This window comes from Phalangium opilio, unplaced genomic scaffold, assembly GCF_054372755.1.
Source record: "Phalangium opilio isolate 3A_F unplaced genomic scaffold, DU_Popi_V2 ptg000013l_1, whole genome shotgun sequence".
NCBI lineage: Eukaryota > Metazoa > Arthropoda > Arachnida > Opiliones > Phalangiidae > Phalangium > Phalangium opilio.
In genome coordinates, this window is record NW_028324148.1 from 12871720 (window position 1) to 12890087 (window position 18368).

General features: G+C 36.5%; 3 protein-coding genes across 3 annotated transcripts; all 3 read right to left on the reverse strand.

Moving 5' to 3' along the window:
* Positions 1-238: 238 nt before the first annotated feature.
* Positions 239-3816, reverse strand: LOC149709271 (uncharacterized). Its single transcript, XM_089863982.1, has 10 exons — positions 3729-3816; positions 3530-3608; positions 3232-3295; positions 3129-3168; positions 2989-3065; positions 2637-2883; positions 2404-2572; positions 2122-2342; positions 1719-2026; positions 239-1429 (listed from the first exon to the last, which is right to left on the reverse strand). The coding sequence occupies exons 2-10, from the start codon at positions 3606-3608 to the stop codon at positions 1165-1167; spliced, it is 1470 nt and encodes a 489-aa protein (XP_089720108.1). The 5' UTR covers positions 3729-3816; the 3' UTR covers positions 239-1164.
* A 4789-nt stretch (positions 3817-8605) lies between these two features.
* On the reverse strand, positions 8606-12385 carry LOC149709272 (uncharacterized). Its single transcript, XM_089863986.1, has 10 exons — positions 12379-12385; positions 12122-12185; positions 12019-12058; positions 10822-10898; positions 10698-10764; positions 10472-10633; positions 10236-10404; positions 9954-10174; positions 9551-9858; positions 8606-9331 (listed from the first exon to the last, which is right to left on the reverse strand). Exons 1-10 carry the CDS (start codon positions 12383-12385, stop codon positions 9064-9066), a joined length of 1383 nt encoding a protein of 460 aa, XP_089720112.1. The 3' UTR covers positions 8606-9063.
* Positions 12386-15520: 3135 nt separating this feature from the next.
* LOC149709273 (uncharacterized) lies at positions 15521-17257 on the reverse strand. The gene is made up of 4 exons (XM_089863473.1): positions 17098-17257; positions 16815-17035; positions 16243-16559; positions 15521-16032 (listed from the first exon to the last, which is right to left on the reverse strand). Exons 2-4 carry the CDS (start codon positions 16950-16952, stop codon positions 15765-15767), a joined length of 723 nt encoding a protein of 240 aa, XP_089719599.1. The 5' UTR covers positions 16953-17035; positions 17098-17257; the 3' UTR covers positions 15521-15764.
* Between the last annotated feature and the right edge of the window lie 1111 nt (positions 17258-18368).

Below are 18368 nucleotides of genomic sequence, written 5' to 3' on the forward strand. Positions count from 1 at the left end.
AACCCAACGCTTTATCCAATTTTTCGGGGAACAATGCCAGTAGTTCCCGATTTTATCGTTGCTATTTTCGACCTGGTTATGTCAAAGCGCTGAGTTTTTCCAAACACGGAGCTTTAATATCGTAACATTTGAGAAGTGTAGTTAAATTTCCCACGCTATATTTATTTTAATCTATTAATGTTAAGTCCGCACGGCACGAAGCATAGCGGAGGCAGAGTACCTAAAGCAATAATAAGGGTTGAAATATAATTTATACAGTATACAAATCCATTTTTTCTTGCCACGTAACTGAATAAAAAATAACCCCAAACATCAGGCTGGTGCCATTTCTATCGATTTTTCATTCAATGACATACATGAAAGAGGCCAAATTCGTGGCAAATTTAATATTTACTTCAAAGTATGAAAATATTGATTACATTTTCAACATTATTAAGAATGTGAAATATGGTTAAATTTAAGCACCAGGTTATTTTTTATATTCAAATAGGCATAAACATTATATATACAATTGGATCTATAATACTAAAGAAGATACAAGAGGTTAAGATTCTAATAGCGCCCTTATGCGTTAGGCTTTTTTGTGAAGCAGTTAATGACGTAACGTTATTTAGAGATTGTAATTGGCCATGTTAGATTTAAACCTAAGAGGGAAAATTAAGAGTGTTAAGAAATGCTTTGTTTAGTCAGCATTTACGTCTTGAGACCAATTCCGTATGAAACTAGTTTCAGAATAATTTGGGTTCTGGCTTCTCAAGAAAACACTAATAAATAACTAACAGCATAAGCATATCATACCACTCGGGTGGTAATATATGCTTATGCTAACAGTGGTGATATTTTACAAATACTAGAAACAAAGAGATCCGGTGTTTTCCGTCAGGGCATTGCTGTTACTTTTTGGTCCGCCATTTTTATATATCAGGGCACATTCAACGGGCAAAGCCTTTAATATATAATTTTTTCGTTTTCATTTTTTCAATTTTCTTTAATCCCATTAAAGTTAATTTATAACAACTGGACTTATATCTGGTTCATTTTATCTCTCCGAGTGACGTATGTGCGCAAAATCATAAAAGGCCGGCGGGGTCTCTCGTTAGACTAATGATGACCTGTTATGACGATTCTGAACCGTCACCGTATTTTCTTGTCCTAATAAAATCACTACGTGAAGATTCTGGACCGAGGTCGACGTACTTTCTTGCCTCCTTTCAAGTGGCCAATGATGTATACCACGAATATTTCTGATATGAGGACAGCAATGCAAACCAGATATCCAATAAATAACATGTAAAAGAAGAAAGCCAGCGAAGTCAGATTTAGTGTGAAATCGTCCTTTAGAGGCTTTGCCCAAGTTACAAAGTCCAGAGATGCGTGGATGAGATTGTACAAGTACTCGAAAGGCTGTGTTTCGAAGATTACCAGCAATCTAATAATCATGTTAATTTTTACTAAGCAATGGTTTTAAATTAGCTCGAAAGAAGTCAAGAGCGGTTGGGTTCAAATTATTTGAAATACGTCATAGGAACGTGGACGATTAGTGGCCTGGATTAAAGAAACATTGTCCGTTTTATATCCAAAGCTACGGGTCCAGTTCCACACCTTATGGAATATTTGCATCTTGGCGTCACGTTGTGCTTTCAAATAATTTTTGGAGACCCTTTAATCAATAGACTCTTTGGTGTTGGCAAGGTGGAGCAATCTTACTATTGACTTACGATAAACCGTAGCTTTCCAAGAATTCAGGGTGACTGTCGTGGAAAGATTTGTTGACGAGATAAGCGGTGTATTCCTGACCACGGGGCTTAGAAAAATACACTCCTTGGCAGAGTTCCTTCATTTTGTATCGCTCTTCAACATTTTCCACCAACAATCTGCCGATGGTCCACAAAAAGGTTTGCTTGTCGAGAATGACAGCTTTTGTCCCGTCGCAAATTTCCATGTAAAAATCGACACCATTATAGTCGATCATACCTCCGAAACTCGACTCATCCAATTTATTAAACCAGTTTTTAATTCTGTCCTCCTGTAATACCAAAAATTCAAAAGTTAGAGATTGAGCGGCGCAGCCACTCGAGTCACACCCAAAAGAAGTCCGTCGCCCAGAAGACTGAGTTTCACCTTTTTCGCCAAGTAATTGATAGAAAGTGAATTACGCAATAATCGAGGTTGTATCGATTCATCGTCTATTACATCGTAAACGGAATCGATATAAGAATAACTCTCTTCCATATATTCTGATTTCATGTACGATGTCATGAAGATAACAATAATGACAGAACACAAGAGCCAAAATAGGCAAATAATCCGATCCGGAACTCGATTCCTGATTCGAGGATACGCTGCAATCGTGAATCAAATTATCACTCTGACTTTTGACTCTTTTTCTAACCAGCGACTCACGTTCCGCGAAAAATACTGAAAAAGTGTCCCATAAATGAATGACGAAACGATAGATCAGTGATAGTAGACGCTGACTGTTAAGAGTAATTCGGTATTCCCCGTAAATAACGCGACTTGCTGTCAAAATCAAAGCCACTGTCAACAGAGAAGCCAATACGAGCTGTTTCACCTAATTATAATTTTAATTATTACTATTATTATTGGTTTGGTGCAATTTAAGTTTTTAAACTTGCTGATGAATCCATCTTCAAAATATCTAGATTGGTCGTGACGTATTTGCGAGGCGCACTTGTCATGACAACTGTTTCCGTCACTCCGACCAAACCAGTCGAAGCCCAAAATGTTTCTTTCTCGAATAAACTTAGTTCCCATGGTAATGCCACGAAATGAATATGCTGAACCAAATTAAATGTGTGTTTTGTTGAAGTCCAATTTCTTATTATGTTATGAGCAAATCTTACGTTGTAAATATCTGGGTTTCTGTGCATTTCAGAAAAGACTTCCAAATCAGTATAATCCAATTGGAAGCTACGATTGACGAAAGATTATAAATTTCCACAATGTTTTAATATGGTTCAAGCTTACTTGATATTGTGCATTCTGTCCAAGAACTGTATGATTTCTTTTACCTCAGTATCCACAACCTCTACTAAAGTGGTTTCCTGCACCGAAATTTATAGAAATATAATATTACTCTCATATTTTTCCGATACCGTTATACTCACGGTAAGAACACCCAGTGTTAACTTGGTTAAGTTGGAAAACCTTTGACAGAATTTAATTATTTCCAATGTTGAAGAAACACCATAAGAATTACATATCACTTACTTGTATTTAATAAACTGAGTATCGGATATTTTAACGTATGGGAAAATGTCCTCAGACATTGTACCTGAAAGTATCAAGAACCAATATAACGCACGTAAGGACATTCACGTCGTAAACTTCGTAATTGAACGTTTTCACCTAAATACCTTTTTCGCGAGAAACACTAAGTTCTGATGTTAGGGAGATACATGATATAATTACCCCTTTTTTAGTATACTTCCTGTTTCTTACATTTGGGGATATGTAGTTTACGTATTCTCGCGTACCCTGGACTAATATTGCCATCCTGCATACATACCTTTCATCACAATTATTAGTAAAGAAATTAAAATTCGCCTGCAAGGGTGGTTCATTAACTTTATCATGTATTTCTCCATCTGAAATTTTAAATCCAATTTTTGCAACTAAACATGGATTAGAAGAGTAAATTTTTAGTCAAAAACCAGATTTTTAAAAGTGGTTTTATAAGATGGTTACCAAATGTTCTTTTAACTTACTTAACCCTAAATGAAATTTATTTGCTATTCATTCAGTTCAGCGCCATAAAGCCAGTGGTTTTCTTGATTTTTCTGAATCACTACTAGTAGAATACCCTACACTAAATGTGGGTGACTCAACAATATCTGAAAATATGTGCAGTGACAAGGAAATAAAAACGCGTAATAAATGCTGAAACGGTCTAAAATTTAAAGTACCTACCTTTCATAACACTCAACCGTGGTTTCCAGGCGTGGTTCAGCGACACTACAAACAGTGGATCAATTACAATTAGAGTATGCTATTCTCTCTTTCGTGAGCTGCGTAATAACACTTGCGCTGGCCGTTATTTAACTCTTACGTACTTAAATGCTTTGCCAATATTTTACCTGGCGAGCTTTTACACTGTTATTTAAGGTTGAACTCAAACAACGTACAGTAATCTTTCTCAATTATTATCATAAATTGGCAATTTTTCATTAAGTTTGTATGTCTGAATGGGATCTACAGAGGAATAGTCTGACCCCTGCAGCTCATAATTCTGGTATTAAATTAAATGAGACCCTAGCCCCACGGAAGCCTTCTCTTTAGTGTGCTCTTAGTATGGCAAAGGAGACATAAAATATTATCCTTGATTGCAGGCAAGGTTTTCGTTCCGTAATTTCTATACAAAAGCATGCTCTCTGAAAAAAATCATGCTAAAAACTTGTCCTCATTTTCTTTTGAAACGTAAAAACCACAATAGTGTAAAGAGGAGGGAAACCCTTCGACTAAACAATGATTTCCACCGAAGAGAGACAAGCCACCCCATATATATGTTATATTTATAATTATATCTATGTTATATTTATAATTATATCTATGTTATATTTATAATTATATCTATGTTATATTTATAATTATATCTATGTTATATTTATAATTATATCTATGTTATATTTATTATTATATCTATGTTATATTTATAATTATATCTATGTTATATTTATAATTATATCTATGTTATATATTTATAATTATATCTATGTTATATATTTATAATTATATCTATGTTATATTTATAATTATATTTATGTTATATATTTATGTTATATATTTATAATTATATTTATATTATATATTATATATATGGCCTTTATACCAAGATAAATAACATGTTCGTGGACCCTACGCATAAAACGAAATTAGTAATTGGATCAACTTAGAAAAACCTTTTGCATAAAGAAAGCAAACTTATGTTTAACCATGGTTTAACTCAATGCTGAGGAATTTGAAAGTGCAATTAGTAGTGAAAAGTCTGACCTTTTACAATCTAAGGTCCTTTGTTTCGCTGGGGAATTTGTATAAATGCGGTTTTTTAAGGGATGCGACGCCAAACTCGTTGTTGTAAAATACGTGCATAATTTAGCGATTCCAACAGACAACGGCTTATAGTGCTTTAAATTGTAGGGGTATTTATGGTCCTACATGGGCAATAGGAAGACAATTTTGCCAGTCACTCAGCGTAATCTGTATACACGACTGTACCCTTCCTTGTACTAAAACGATTACGCAAAATTTTTATAAACCCCACTCTTGACAGTACAGAATATATCGCACTTAATACAAGGGTAGTATGAGCGTGATTAGGCCCTCGAGTCATAGCTCTTCGGGAATTGGAGTGGAAAGGCCTGGAGGGTGTGAAAGCAAGGGGATATTGGTGTAACGTTATAACTAAGGTCGGCCAATAAGCTCCCGTCGTCGGTGCCGATGTGCTAATGCGCAATTTTCTAACGCATCATACTGAGGCAGACGACAATTCTTCTGGCATCTGACGGTGATTGTGTAAGGAAACGGCGTGTTGCGATCATGCACAATTAAACCAAAAGCCGAAAAATGGACACGTGACCCGCTACTTTTCGCGAAGAGAGACTTCTATACTTCGTTATCTTGAACTTCCTTGGTGAAAAATGAAATTGCTATTTAAAATCTGGCTCTGTTCTACGTGACTTTGGGGGTCTCATTTCTCAACAGAATTGTTGGGAGATGATTTCACAACAACGGGCGTTGGCCAAATATCATTTCAGAGAGAATTTTTATAAATACTCAAAAGAAACACTTATTAGTTACAATTTAACGTTCAAATATATTTAATTAGTCACTCTCGATGCAATATCTCAATATATGCGCAGTGATGAGGAAAAAAGGTGCAATAAATACAGGAACGGTCTAAAATTTGAACTACCAACCTTTCATAACACTCAACCGTGGTTTCCCGGCGTGGTTCAGCGACACTACAAACAGTGGATCAATCTCAACTAAAGCATGCTATTCTCTCTTTCGTGAGCTGCGTGATTTAACTAGCGCTGGCCTTTATTTTGCTCTTCAATTGCATACTTAAATGCCTGGCCAATATTATATCAGGCGAGCTTTTACATTGTTATTTATGGTTGAACTCAAACAACGTACAGTAATCGTTCTCAATTATTATCATAAATTGATAATATTTCATTAAGTTTGTATGTCTGAATGGGATCTACAGAGGAATAGTCTGACCCCTGCAGCTCATAATTCTGGTATTAAATTAAATGACACACTAGCGCCACGGAAGCCTTCCCTTTAGTGTGCTCTTAGTATGACAAAGGAGACATTTAAAATATTCTCCTTGATTGCAGGCAAGGTTTTCGTTCCATAATTTTCTTCCCAAAATGTCTATACAAAATCATGCTCTCTGAAAAAAACCATGCTAAAAACTTGGCCTGATTTTCTTTTGAAACGTATAAACAACAATAGTGTAAAGAGTACCGCGTGATCCGCGTATAAAACACAGATCGAAGCTAGCAGGAGGGAAACCCTTTGACTAAACTATGATTTCCACCGAAGAGAGACAGGCCACCCTATGTATAATTCTCTCTTTAGCCTCTCGCAATTTTGCGGTGCCACTAAGGTAACAAAAATTAATCTTTTATTTTTGGCGCCCGATTTGTCTTATGCGCTGACGTAAAGGAGGGAGGCAGGTGCCGTTCAACCAAAGATATACTGATGGATACTTATAGACCCTTAATCGCTTATGATAATATAAAAATAAATAAACTTTTGACCGGGAGCAGAACTCGAATCAGTGGAATTTAATGATCCTAAGTCCCGCAACAAAACTCGAATCAGTGGAATTTAATGATCCTAAGTCCCGCAACAAAACTCGAATCAGTGGAGTTTAATGATCATAAGTGCGCTAAATAATAGACTTTTTTCAACTTTTGTTTTCTTGTGGGTTTAGGGAGCTTATTTAATGTACGCCCAACTCGAATAGAATTTTGCGGAACCATAAGAAAATAATATATAGCTCTCTATAAGTATGAAACGTAGTACATTTTCATACTAGACCATTTACTTCTAAATTTGGCGGGTTTACGCTTTTACGCCCCGTGAAAGAACTTTTGTTACTACGAGTTAAAGGTGGGCGAAACCGCCGCCTACGTGGTCCGCAAAAAGCACGATGGGTCACAAAAACTGGGAAACATGGCCGCGCCCGTAGAGACACAAGTCACTCCTTACCTTGTAGGGGGAAGCCCTCAGATGAGCGAATTCCATAATAGCGGTCCTCATATCAGCAGTTTCCTAAATAGCGGTTTCCCGAAATGGCAGTTTACCCGTTACAACAGTTACCGATACAGCGGTTCTCGTAAACGCGGCGTACCATTACAGCAGTTCTCTAAAGAGCAGAAAAACAGGAATGCGAAAAACGACTGTTGTTTGTTATGGTGTACGCTGTGTTATATGAACTTAAATAGAACTAGGTCAGATATGGTTAGCTTCAAGTTGATTATTTGAACCCCCAATAGTGTTAGGTTAGGTTTGGTTAGGTTAGGTTAAAGTTGATTATTTCAATTAAATGATCACAGAAAAAGGTAGTTTTCGAAAACAACGAATATAACTGTATTGTTAAGAAATACTCGAAACTGAAGACAAACACTGCTATTTCCCAAAATAGCAGCCGCTATTTCTAAAACAGCAGTTTTGAACAACGCCGCTGTTTTTTTGGAATCGCGGCTGCTATTTCGAGAACTGCTCTACCGGGAACTGCTCATACGAGGTACAACCCCTTGTAGGAGAGGTAATGGATTGGAAACCCCCATACCTATATCGTTGCCTCTGTACCACCACCTACGGCACCGTAGTCCGCCCAGCGTCCTCAGCGGTAGGTAGGGTCGTACCGAACGATATTGTGAAAGACGCTCCCTCTATCTTAAAAATACAACCTAGTTCTCATACAAATATGACCCAACGAGGCAGCACTTAACAATCGCCTACCAAAGGGTAGTGGCGGCCGCGAGGTACACTGGGAGAGATACGGTGCTGCAGGTCACCCATCATCATTTCCAATCCATCTCACCTCCCTTATCCCTGCTCCTTACCTCGTTCAGGTGTATGGGACTAACCACGGTCGTCCAAATCAAAAATTTTAAATTAGTTTTTCACACCATCTATTAATTTTTTGTGGTAAATTATTAAAAACAGAGTAGAGATGTCGATTTAGGATAAAAAGCAAACGAGGTGTTTCGTGTGGCTCTCAATTACGGTAAAGAAGGTTGTTTTTTTCATTTTGTAGCAAAATAAAAACAAAAGCTACAGTGCGACACATTAAAATTTATTTAAAGAGGTGTTGAGATATGCGATAACAATTCATATTTCCTACTAATTATACTGCTTCTATTCTTTGATTCATACTCCCTGCTATTTTTGTGTCGGTGTATTAACAAATCCTACAAAACCTTATTATTTTCTATTTTCGCAATATAAAGCCAAATATGAACAGTAGGTTTTGTAAGATTAGTGCCTGTAGCTCTAAAGCTTTGTTCCATTTCGATATTCCAAGAACATCTTTTGATATTAATATTTGAAATGGATATTAATTAGGGTCTACAACATTTATACGTGGCCCGAAAAATGATTTAGACATTGCTAGATTCAAAGTGAAGTAATGCATTATTACTTTACATTAAGGTTTTACCTGTTTGTAGTGGACTTAAAGTAAATACTCAATAGCTTATCGTTAAATAGCACTAATAGATCAATATTCAGGGAAAATAAATGGAGAGGATTCAGGTAATATTTTGGTTTTTTCCAAAATTGTTGCTTTTGCCCTCTTTGGTATTGTGCAAGCATTGATTATTGGACTCCTTGTTGCTGGATGCTTCATTCATCCGCCATTTTTCAAGTGACGTGAGATAATCCATTATAAAGGTAGCTTCTCGTATTTCACTCTTCCCGCTTGAAAAATTCCAGCAACTAGAAGGTTCGCAAAATCGTAATTTGCCTGCTGGGGTCACTTTTTATGACGGTTCTGGACCGTCACCGTATTTTGAACTAATAAAATCACCACGTGAAGATTCCATGGCGAGGTCGACGTACTTTCTTGCCTCCTTTCAAGTGGCTAATAATGTACGCCACGAATATTTCTGATATGAGGACAGCAATGCAAATCAGATATCCAATAAATAAAATGCGAAACAAGAAAGCCAACGAAGTCAGATTTAGTGTGAAATTGTCCTTTAGAGGTTTTGACCAAGTTACAAAGTCCAGAGATGCGTGGATGAGAATGTACAAGTACTTGAAAGGCTGCGTTTCGAAGATTACCATCAATCTAAAAATCATGTTAATTTTTATACTGAGAAATTTTTTTAAAATAACTCGAAAAAAGTCAAGAGCGGATGGGTTCAAATTATTTGAAATACGTCAAATGGGATATTTGGATCTTGACATCACGTGGTGCTTTCAAATAAATTTAAAAAATTTTTGGAGACCCTTTAGTCAATAGACTCTTTGGCGTTGTCAACATGGAGCAATATTTCTATTGACTTACGATAAACCATAGCTTTCCATGAACTCAGAGTGACTGTCGTGGAAAGATTTGTTGACTAGGTAAGCGGTAAATTCTTGACCACTGGGCTTGGAAAAATACACTCCTTGGCATAATTCCTTCATTTTGTATCGCTCGTCAACATTCTCCACCAACAATCTGCCGATGGTCCACAAGAAGGCTAGTTTATCGAGAATGACAGCTTTTGTCCCGTCGCAAATTTCCATATGATAATCCATACCATTAAAGTCGATGGCAGTCCCGAAACTCGACGCATCCAATTTATTAAACCAGTTTTTAATTCTACCCTCCTATAGTACCAAAAATTCAAAAATTAGAGATTGAGCTGCGCAGCTACTCGGGTCATGACCACTAGAAGTCCTTCGCCCAAAGAACTGAGTGTCACCTTTCTCATCAAGGAATTGATAGAAGGTGAACTACTCAATAATCGCGGTTGTGTCGATTCATCATCGATTATATCGTCAACGGAATCGATATAAGAATAACTCTCTTCCATAAAATCTGATTTCATGTACGATGTCAAAAAGATAACAATAATGGCACAACCCAAGAGCCAAAATAAACAAATGATCCGATCCGGAACTCGATTCCTGATTCGAGGATAAGCTGCAATCGAGAATGAAATTATTACGCTGACCTTTTTCCCTTCTTCTTACAAGCGACTCACGTTCCGCGAAAAATACAGAAACAGTGTCCCATAAATGAATGACGAAAGGATAGGCCAGTGATAGTAAACACTGGCGGTTAGCAGTTAATCGGTAGTCCCCGTAAATAACGCGACTTGCCGTCAAAATGAAAGCGACTGTCAATAGAGCAGCCAATATGAGGTGTTTCACCTAATTATAATTTTAATTATTGTTATTGGTTTGCGTGTGATTTTTTTGGGGTAAAGTTGCAACTTGCCGTGGAATCCATTTGGAGAATATCGAGATTGGTAGTGACGTATTTGCGAGGCGCACTTGACATGACAACTATTTCCGTCACCCCGACCAAACCAGTCGCTGCCCAAAATGTTTCTTTCTCGAATAGACTTAGTTCCCATGGTAATGCCACGAAATGAACATGCTGAAGAAAAATAAATTGCAATTGTCCAAGTCCAATGTCTAATTATGTTATGGGGCAAACTTACGCTGTATGTTTCTGGTTTTTTGAAAATTTCCGTTAAGGCTCCCAAATCAGTATAATCCAATTGGAAGCTACGATAAGTGGGAGATTATCAATTTAAACAATTTCTAAATAAGGTTCAAACTTACTTAATATTGTGCATTTTGTCCAAGAACTGTATGATTTCTTTCACCTCCGTATTTACAACCTCTATAAACGTGGTTTCCTTTAGCCATATTAGGCATTTATAGAAATATAATTTTACTAAAATATTTTCTTTCGAACACTTTCGCTTAATACGGGTATACCTTATATCAGCAGTTCCCAGAAGAGCAGTTCCCGAAATGCCAAACATGATTCCATAAAACAGCCGCGTTGTTCAAAAACTACTGCTCTAGGAATAGTGATTGCTATTTTTGGGAAATATCAGTGTTTTTACGCGATGTTTGATTAATTCTTAACCCTACAGTTTACCTTATCTATTAAGTACAACTAGATCATCATACGCTAACCTCACCTAACCTAATACTATTGGGATTCAAATAACAAAACCTAACTTAATGTGACCTAATACTATTCTGGTTTAAACAACAAAACCTAACATGGCCTAGTACTATTGGGGTTAAAATAACAAAACCAAAACTGACATAATTCAATTGGGGTTCAAATAACACAACCTTAACTGACGTAATACTATTGGGGTTCAAATAATCAAACTTAACCTCACCAGACTTAGTAATATTAGTGTTCAAATAACCAAACCTACACCATAACAGAAGTGAGATGAGACCAGAAGTACTGAGCTAACCAAATTTTTCACTCGGCAAAAGTGAATATTCTTGATAACACACGAACGGTTGGCCCTCTGATAGCGGTTTCTGAATTTTACCCCCAAAACTTGAGACGCTCGTGGCGGTAGACGACCGAACTAGATTCCAGCACCCGCGTCCGTGATCCGCGGCTTTAGGTTGAGGGGAAGGGGGTAGGAAATGTTTTTGGAACTCGACCAATTTTTTTCTCTCTAGTTTTAGCGCGTGGGAAGCGGCATAAAATCCTCAAATTTGTTCACTAATTCCAGGATCTACTATCAATGCTAGAGCCCTTCACTTCTAGTCTAATCTCACTTCTGACCATAATAAACGATTATCGTTTTTCACTCCCGGTTGTTCTGCTATTTTGGTAACTACTGTATCGGTACGCCGCGTTTACGAGAGCCGCTGCCCAACGGGTAAACTGCGGTTTTGGGAAATCGCTATGTTGGGGAACCGCGTTTATGAGGACCGCTTTTATAGGATCCGCTCATAGGGGAACTGTTTATATGAAGGCTTCCCGCTCAATACACTCACGGTAAGAACACCCAGCGTTAACTTGGTTAAGTTGGAGAATCTTTGACAAAAATTAATTATTTTCATTATTGAAGAAACACGCTAAGAACGACCTACCACTTACTTGTATTTAATAAACTGAGTATCGGATATTTTAACGTATGGGAAAATGTCCTCAGGCATGGTGCCTAGAAGTATCAAGAAATTATATAAAACACGTAAGGATATTCATGTCGTTAACTTCACAATTGAACACTTTCACCTAACAGAGTGCCTAAATTCATTTTGTAATATATCCTTTTCACAAGAAACTCTGAAGTTTCAAGCATTTGAGGATACGTAGTTTACGTATTCTCGCGTACCCTGGACTAAGATTCTTACCTTTCATCACTATTATTATTATTATAAAATAAATTATAATTCGCGTGGAAACGCAGTTCATCATGTATTTTTCAACTGAAATTTTAAATCCAATTTCTGAAACAAAACTAGGATTAGAAGTATAAAATTTTAAGTCAAAAACGTGATATTTTGAGTGGTTATACTGTACAGTGTAAGATGGTTACCAAACACGCTTACTCTAAGGCAAGTGCTGTTCATACAGTTTCGTGCTATAAAGCATGTGCGTTTCTACCTTTTTTTTCCGAATTTCTACCAGTAGAATACGCTGCACAAAATGTGGTCGACTACCGACTTTAGTAGCGCAATCATATTGATATTAAATTTATATTTAGTGCGTTTATACCAAGATAATAAACATATTCGTGGACGCTACGCAAATAACGAAAATTACGCCTTTTTCAATTAACCACAAAACGAAGTAGCGTAAAAACTATAAGTATAACGCTAAAAGAAATAATGGTGTTTCCGAATGAAACGTTATTTCCGCCACCGAACAAAACATAAATGTAGAAGTGAACCCTGGTGAGGCTGAACCATTAGCCAACGTTTGACGTCCAACGAACGCTTTGACCAAGTTCTCTTTAAAGCTAGATTCCCACTCGACGGAAAACACGACGGAAACCCGGCAGAAAGGGGTTCGACCGAAAAATCTGTCACGTGACGCAGAAATATCTACCGCCAAACTGAAAAATTCAGTCGTAGTGTGAACGGTCTACCGCCGGACGCCGGCGTAAGTTAAAATTTCTACCGTTGGATGTGTGATTTCCGCCGGTTTTTTCCGGTCGAGTGGGAATATAGCTTAATTTTCAGTTTGGCGGTAGATATTTTTGGGTCACGTGACAGATTTGAGTGGTTTCCACTCTGAATTGGTATCTTTGTCCCCTTGTCGCTTAGATTGTACAAGTAGGGATATTTTCCAACCTCCTCAATAAAGTCTTCCTTATTTAAATCTTATATCTTTTCACTTCCGTTATTTTCATTCAAGGCATGTTTCCGATAAGCCTTGGTCAACCACAAAAAAATGGCGGCTATCAATCTATCTCGCGTATAACAGTTTCTAACCGAATGATTTGAATGGCTATATCAACGACAACGCGTGACTTTATCCAGTTGTTTTTGGGAAACAACACCAGTAATTCCTCCTTTTTTGTCGTTGCTATTTTCGATCTGGTTAAGTCCAAATAGAGACCTTTAACGTCAACTACCTTTGCCAAGTGCAGTTTTTACTATAATTAATGGACCCTTTTAATGTTAGGTTTGCACGAAGCCTAGTGGAATCAATCCACAAAAAACAAATTGAACGGTTGAGTAATGAAATTGCATTTAAAGCAAATGCCGGCTTCTCTCTGACCAAAGAGGGTATGAAGAGGGGAAGTTGAAGATAGCAGCTTTGGGTGGCATTTTCTATTTTTTTTTGTTATTTATTTGTTATATTATCCTCCTAATATCAGGTTCGTCGTATTTCAACCAATAAGAAGGCAGAGATAGATGCGCGCGCACCGGAACCTTAGAGGTAAACTTTCAAACGAGAACACTCCAGTTAAGCCTTCTACTCCACCTCTTTGCCCTTACCCTAACATGATGGCTAATCTTCTACACACCAAGTTTTCCTTGCCAAAGGCAGGAACCAATTAAAAAATGCCTACTAGCTAAAACTAACCTTCGCTTAATTTAGCGGGCCAGTTAATTCCAACCCATGGCTATGGAAGTATCTACTGGCAATTGTTTATACAGCAGAGACTCGCTTTAATTAATATAATATAGTTGTGTAACGTAAAAAAAGTATAGTTTATACTGTAAACAAATCGATACTTTCTTGCCACGTAACGAAATAAAACCGGAAATATATGGCTGGTACCCTTACTATCGATTTTCACACACTAACACACAATAACTCTTTGCAAAAGCACGAGGGGTTAGTCACTTGAATAATCAGGTATACAAAACCGCGCAAAAATCGTTTACTTGATTTCTAGAATTCTTAGAAAATCATCAGTAATCACATTAATTTTTTATGGGTAATCAAAGGTTATCAGAAATCGCCGATAATCACTGGAAATCTTGAGAAAATCACATGATTTACTTGTAATCTTTTGTAATCACAAATTTCGTGAAATAATCACACATAATCAATCGAGGAAATCGAAAATCCAAAATAAAAATCGTATTCAGTTGAAATAGAAATAATCACTGAATTCATCGTAACTCACCAAGAATCCAGTGGTAATCACGGCATTCACCAAAGTATCACCGGAATTAATTGGAATTCAAACAGAATCACAAGTAATCTGCGGCGATAACGAGAAATCAATGTAAATATTATGGAAATCACCTAAAAAATCGTGACAGACGTTGAATTTAAAATTGGACACGAATAATTTCTCTACCTTTCTTTTCTTACGAAGGTTTTGGTATTTTGATGATTATTTAGGCTCGTCTCCGGCTAGAGAATAACGGCAAGGCAGATACAGGTTATTGTTGATTTAAATCGTTTGATTAAAAACGCTGATTTAAATCACTCGTCTTTTTTAAAAAAATCGTTTGATTAAAATCAAATATTTGTTTTTCAAAAAATCATTTCATTAAAATCAAATATTTATTTTTCAAAAAATCGTTTCATTAAAATCAAATATTTATTTTTCAAAAAATCATTTCATTAAAATCAAATATTTATTTTTCAAAAAATCGTTTCATAAAAATCAATTTTTTATTTTTCAAAAAATTCTTTAATTAAAATCAAATATTTATTTTTTTTTCAAAAATCGTTTGATTAAAATCAAATATTTTTTTTTACAGAAATCGTTTGATTAAAATCAAATATTTATTTTTTTTTCAAAAATCGTTTGATTAAAATCAAATATTTTTTTTTACAGAAATCGTTTGATTAAAATCAAATATTTATTTTTCAAATAAAATAAATGCTTTAAAAAAATTACAACAAATAGTTTAAGAAACTTGGGGCCTCTTATCAAAGCAATCATGGTGTTGGCATATTTCAGTTAAGGCTTTTCCCCAGACCTCCATGCTGTCTATCAAATATTTTACTCATATAAATACAGTATAATACTCATGTGGTCTCTATTAACTCGAGTAAGCTTCGAAACACGCTCGAAAATGGCCAATCTAGTCTTATTTGCAAGCATTTGAATAGTAATAATAAGAATAACTCTGTAGAAAATATCTAATAGCTGCGTAAATGTAATGATTATTTTGCTTACTCAAAACGTTTTCAGGTTGGTAATTTACTAATAGTTCAATAAAAATAATAGCTTTCTGACGTACAATTCCAAATGATTACAAATTGCTGCTACAGATTATATTGACCAGATGTAAATTTTCTGGTTATTTGTGTTCTATTAATCAAATCACCACGTGAAGATTCTGTTGCGAGGTCGACGTACTTTCTTGCCTCCTTTTAACTGGCCAATGATATACGCCACTAAAATTTCCGATATGAGAACGGCAATGCAAATCAGATATCCAATAAATAAAATGTTGAAAAAGAAGGCCAACGAAGTCAGATTTAGTGTGAAATCTTCCTTTTGAGGTTTTTGCCAAGTCACGAAATCCACAGATGCGTGAATGAAATTGTACAAGTACTCGAAAGGCTGGGATTCGAAGAATACCAGCCATCTGGAAATTACGTGTTTTAATATTATTTTGCGTAATTAGTGATTTCTTTACAGTTAAATGAAATGTAAATTCAAAGATGTCTCTTTTAAAGCTATAAGAAAAATATATGTAGTAAGGGGCGTTGATTTGGGGAAGACATTTTGTATGCAGCGTTAGGATTTTCGATTCCTCACAATCTTGGAACCTAGTCGAGCAATTCTGGTGACTTACGACAAACCGTAGCTTTCAAAGAATTCAGGGTTGTTATCGTGAAAAGATTTGTTGACAAGGTAAGCGGCGTATTCCTGACCACTAGGTTTCGAAAAATACACTCCTTGACAAAGTTCCTTCATTTTGTGTCGTTCTTGGTGGTCCTCCGACAACATTCTACCGATGGTCCACAAGAAGGATTGTTTATCGAGAATGAAGGCTTTCGTTCCGTCGCAAATTTCCATAAAGTTATCCATATCACAAAAGTACATGACATCTCCGAAATTTGACTCGTCCAATTTTCGTAACCAGTTTCCAATTTTATCATCTTTTAAAGCCTAATATAAAAAAACCAAAAGCTTCAGTTAATAAAAGGGGCAAACGACAATCTTCCTCATAGAGCTTAGCAAAGCGGGTGGGTAAAAACGGAGAGGGGGTTGGTCAGCCCCTTTAAATGTAAGACCGAACAATTCGAAATATTTTCATCGATATTGTATGCTCTCTTTGATCACTAAAAAATATTCGAACTTTGACCCCCTAGGTTCGTGGTGCAATGTAGAGTTACTTCAAAAGACTGATTCTATCAATTTCACCTTTCTCTTCAAGTAGTTGTCAGAAACACCACCAAGCAAAAGCCGTGGTTGGATCGATTTCTCATCAATTAAATCGTATACCGAATCTACGTAAGAATAATTCTCTGCCATTAAGTCCGATTGCATGTACGATGTCATGAAGATGACAATTATGACAGAACCCAAGAGCCAAAACAAACAAATAATCCGATCCGGAACCCGATTCCTGATGTGAGGATACGCTGTAATCGAGAATTAAATCACAATGCTGACTTTTATCTCTTTTTTTTTACCAGGGACTCACGTTCAGCGAAGAATACCGAAGCAGTGTTCCACAGATGAATGACGAAACGGTATGTCAGTGCTAATAGACTTTGTCTGTTAGCGGTCAATCGGTGGTTCCCGTGAATTAAGCAACTCGCCGTCAAAATGAATGCCACTATCAACAGAGTTGTCAATATAACGTTTTTCACCTAAATATTAATTTCGTTATTATGTTGGGGTTTCTTTAGAGGACGAAGTTTAAACTTGCCGTTGAATCCATTTGTAGAATATTGAGATTGGTCGTAACGTATTTGCGAGGGGCACGTGACATGATGACTGTCTCTGACACGCCGATGATACTAGTTGGTCCCCAAAATGTTTCTTTCTCGAATAGGCTTAGTTCCCATGGTATGGGCACCAAATGAATATGCTAAAGCAAAAGGAATAATATATAGCGGCTCTTATTTTGCCCCAGTCTATGATGTGATTGTCTTACTTACGTTATACTCTTCAGGTTTTTCATATATTTCAGGAATGCTTTCTATACTAATTAGTTCCCTTTTAAACCTAAGACAAGTCAAAAGTAATTAATTTCCAAGATTTCTTACGTTGTCCAAGCAAGAATTCATTCTTAAGGAATGAAATATCTTCTTAATAGGTTAAAAGTTACTTTATATTGTGCATTCTCTCTAAGAACTGAATTTTGCCAACAATCTCCGTATTAATAACTTCTATGAAGGTGGTTTCCTGCAGTGAAATTTATCATTTACATATACAGTGTGTTCTTGGGGTCAAATTGAGTGGCAAGCGCCAAAGAACATGTGGTCTCAAACATGTATCTACGAAGATATGACCTTCACAACATTTACCTTCAGGAAATAGACACATGTGGAGCTTACATCCACCTTGAATCTAAAAACGTTATTAATCTTTTTCAAGCAGAAGTGTACTTCTACTTGGAATCTTTAAGAGGAACTAGACCCCATAGTATTATCTGATTGAAGTTAAGGGAAAGGCCTTAAAACTTTCTTAAACCTACTTCTAATTCCTAGCATTTCAAGGGCTATTTACATATATAGTGGGGTGGCGTAGTGGTTAGCGCTTTCGCCTCGCAGCAAGAGGATCCCGGACTGTGGCACCGGGTGAAAATCTGTGAACAAATCCTTCTGCGTAGACTTTGCAAGTTCTCTCCTCACTTGTTAAAAGGAGTTTTCCTCCGGGGTCTAACCTGGTTTCTCCTTTCCATCAAAACTTGCAGAGGTTAACGGTAATAGTTAGTATAGGGCGCTGTATAGATTAGCTTGGGCATAG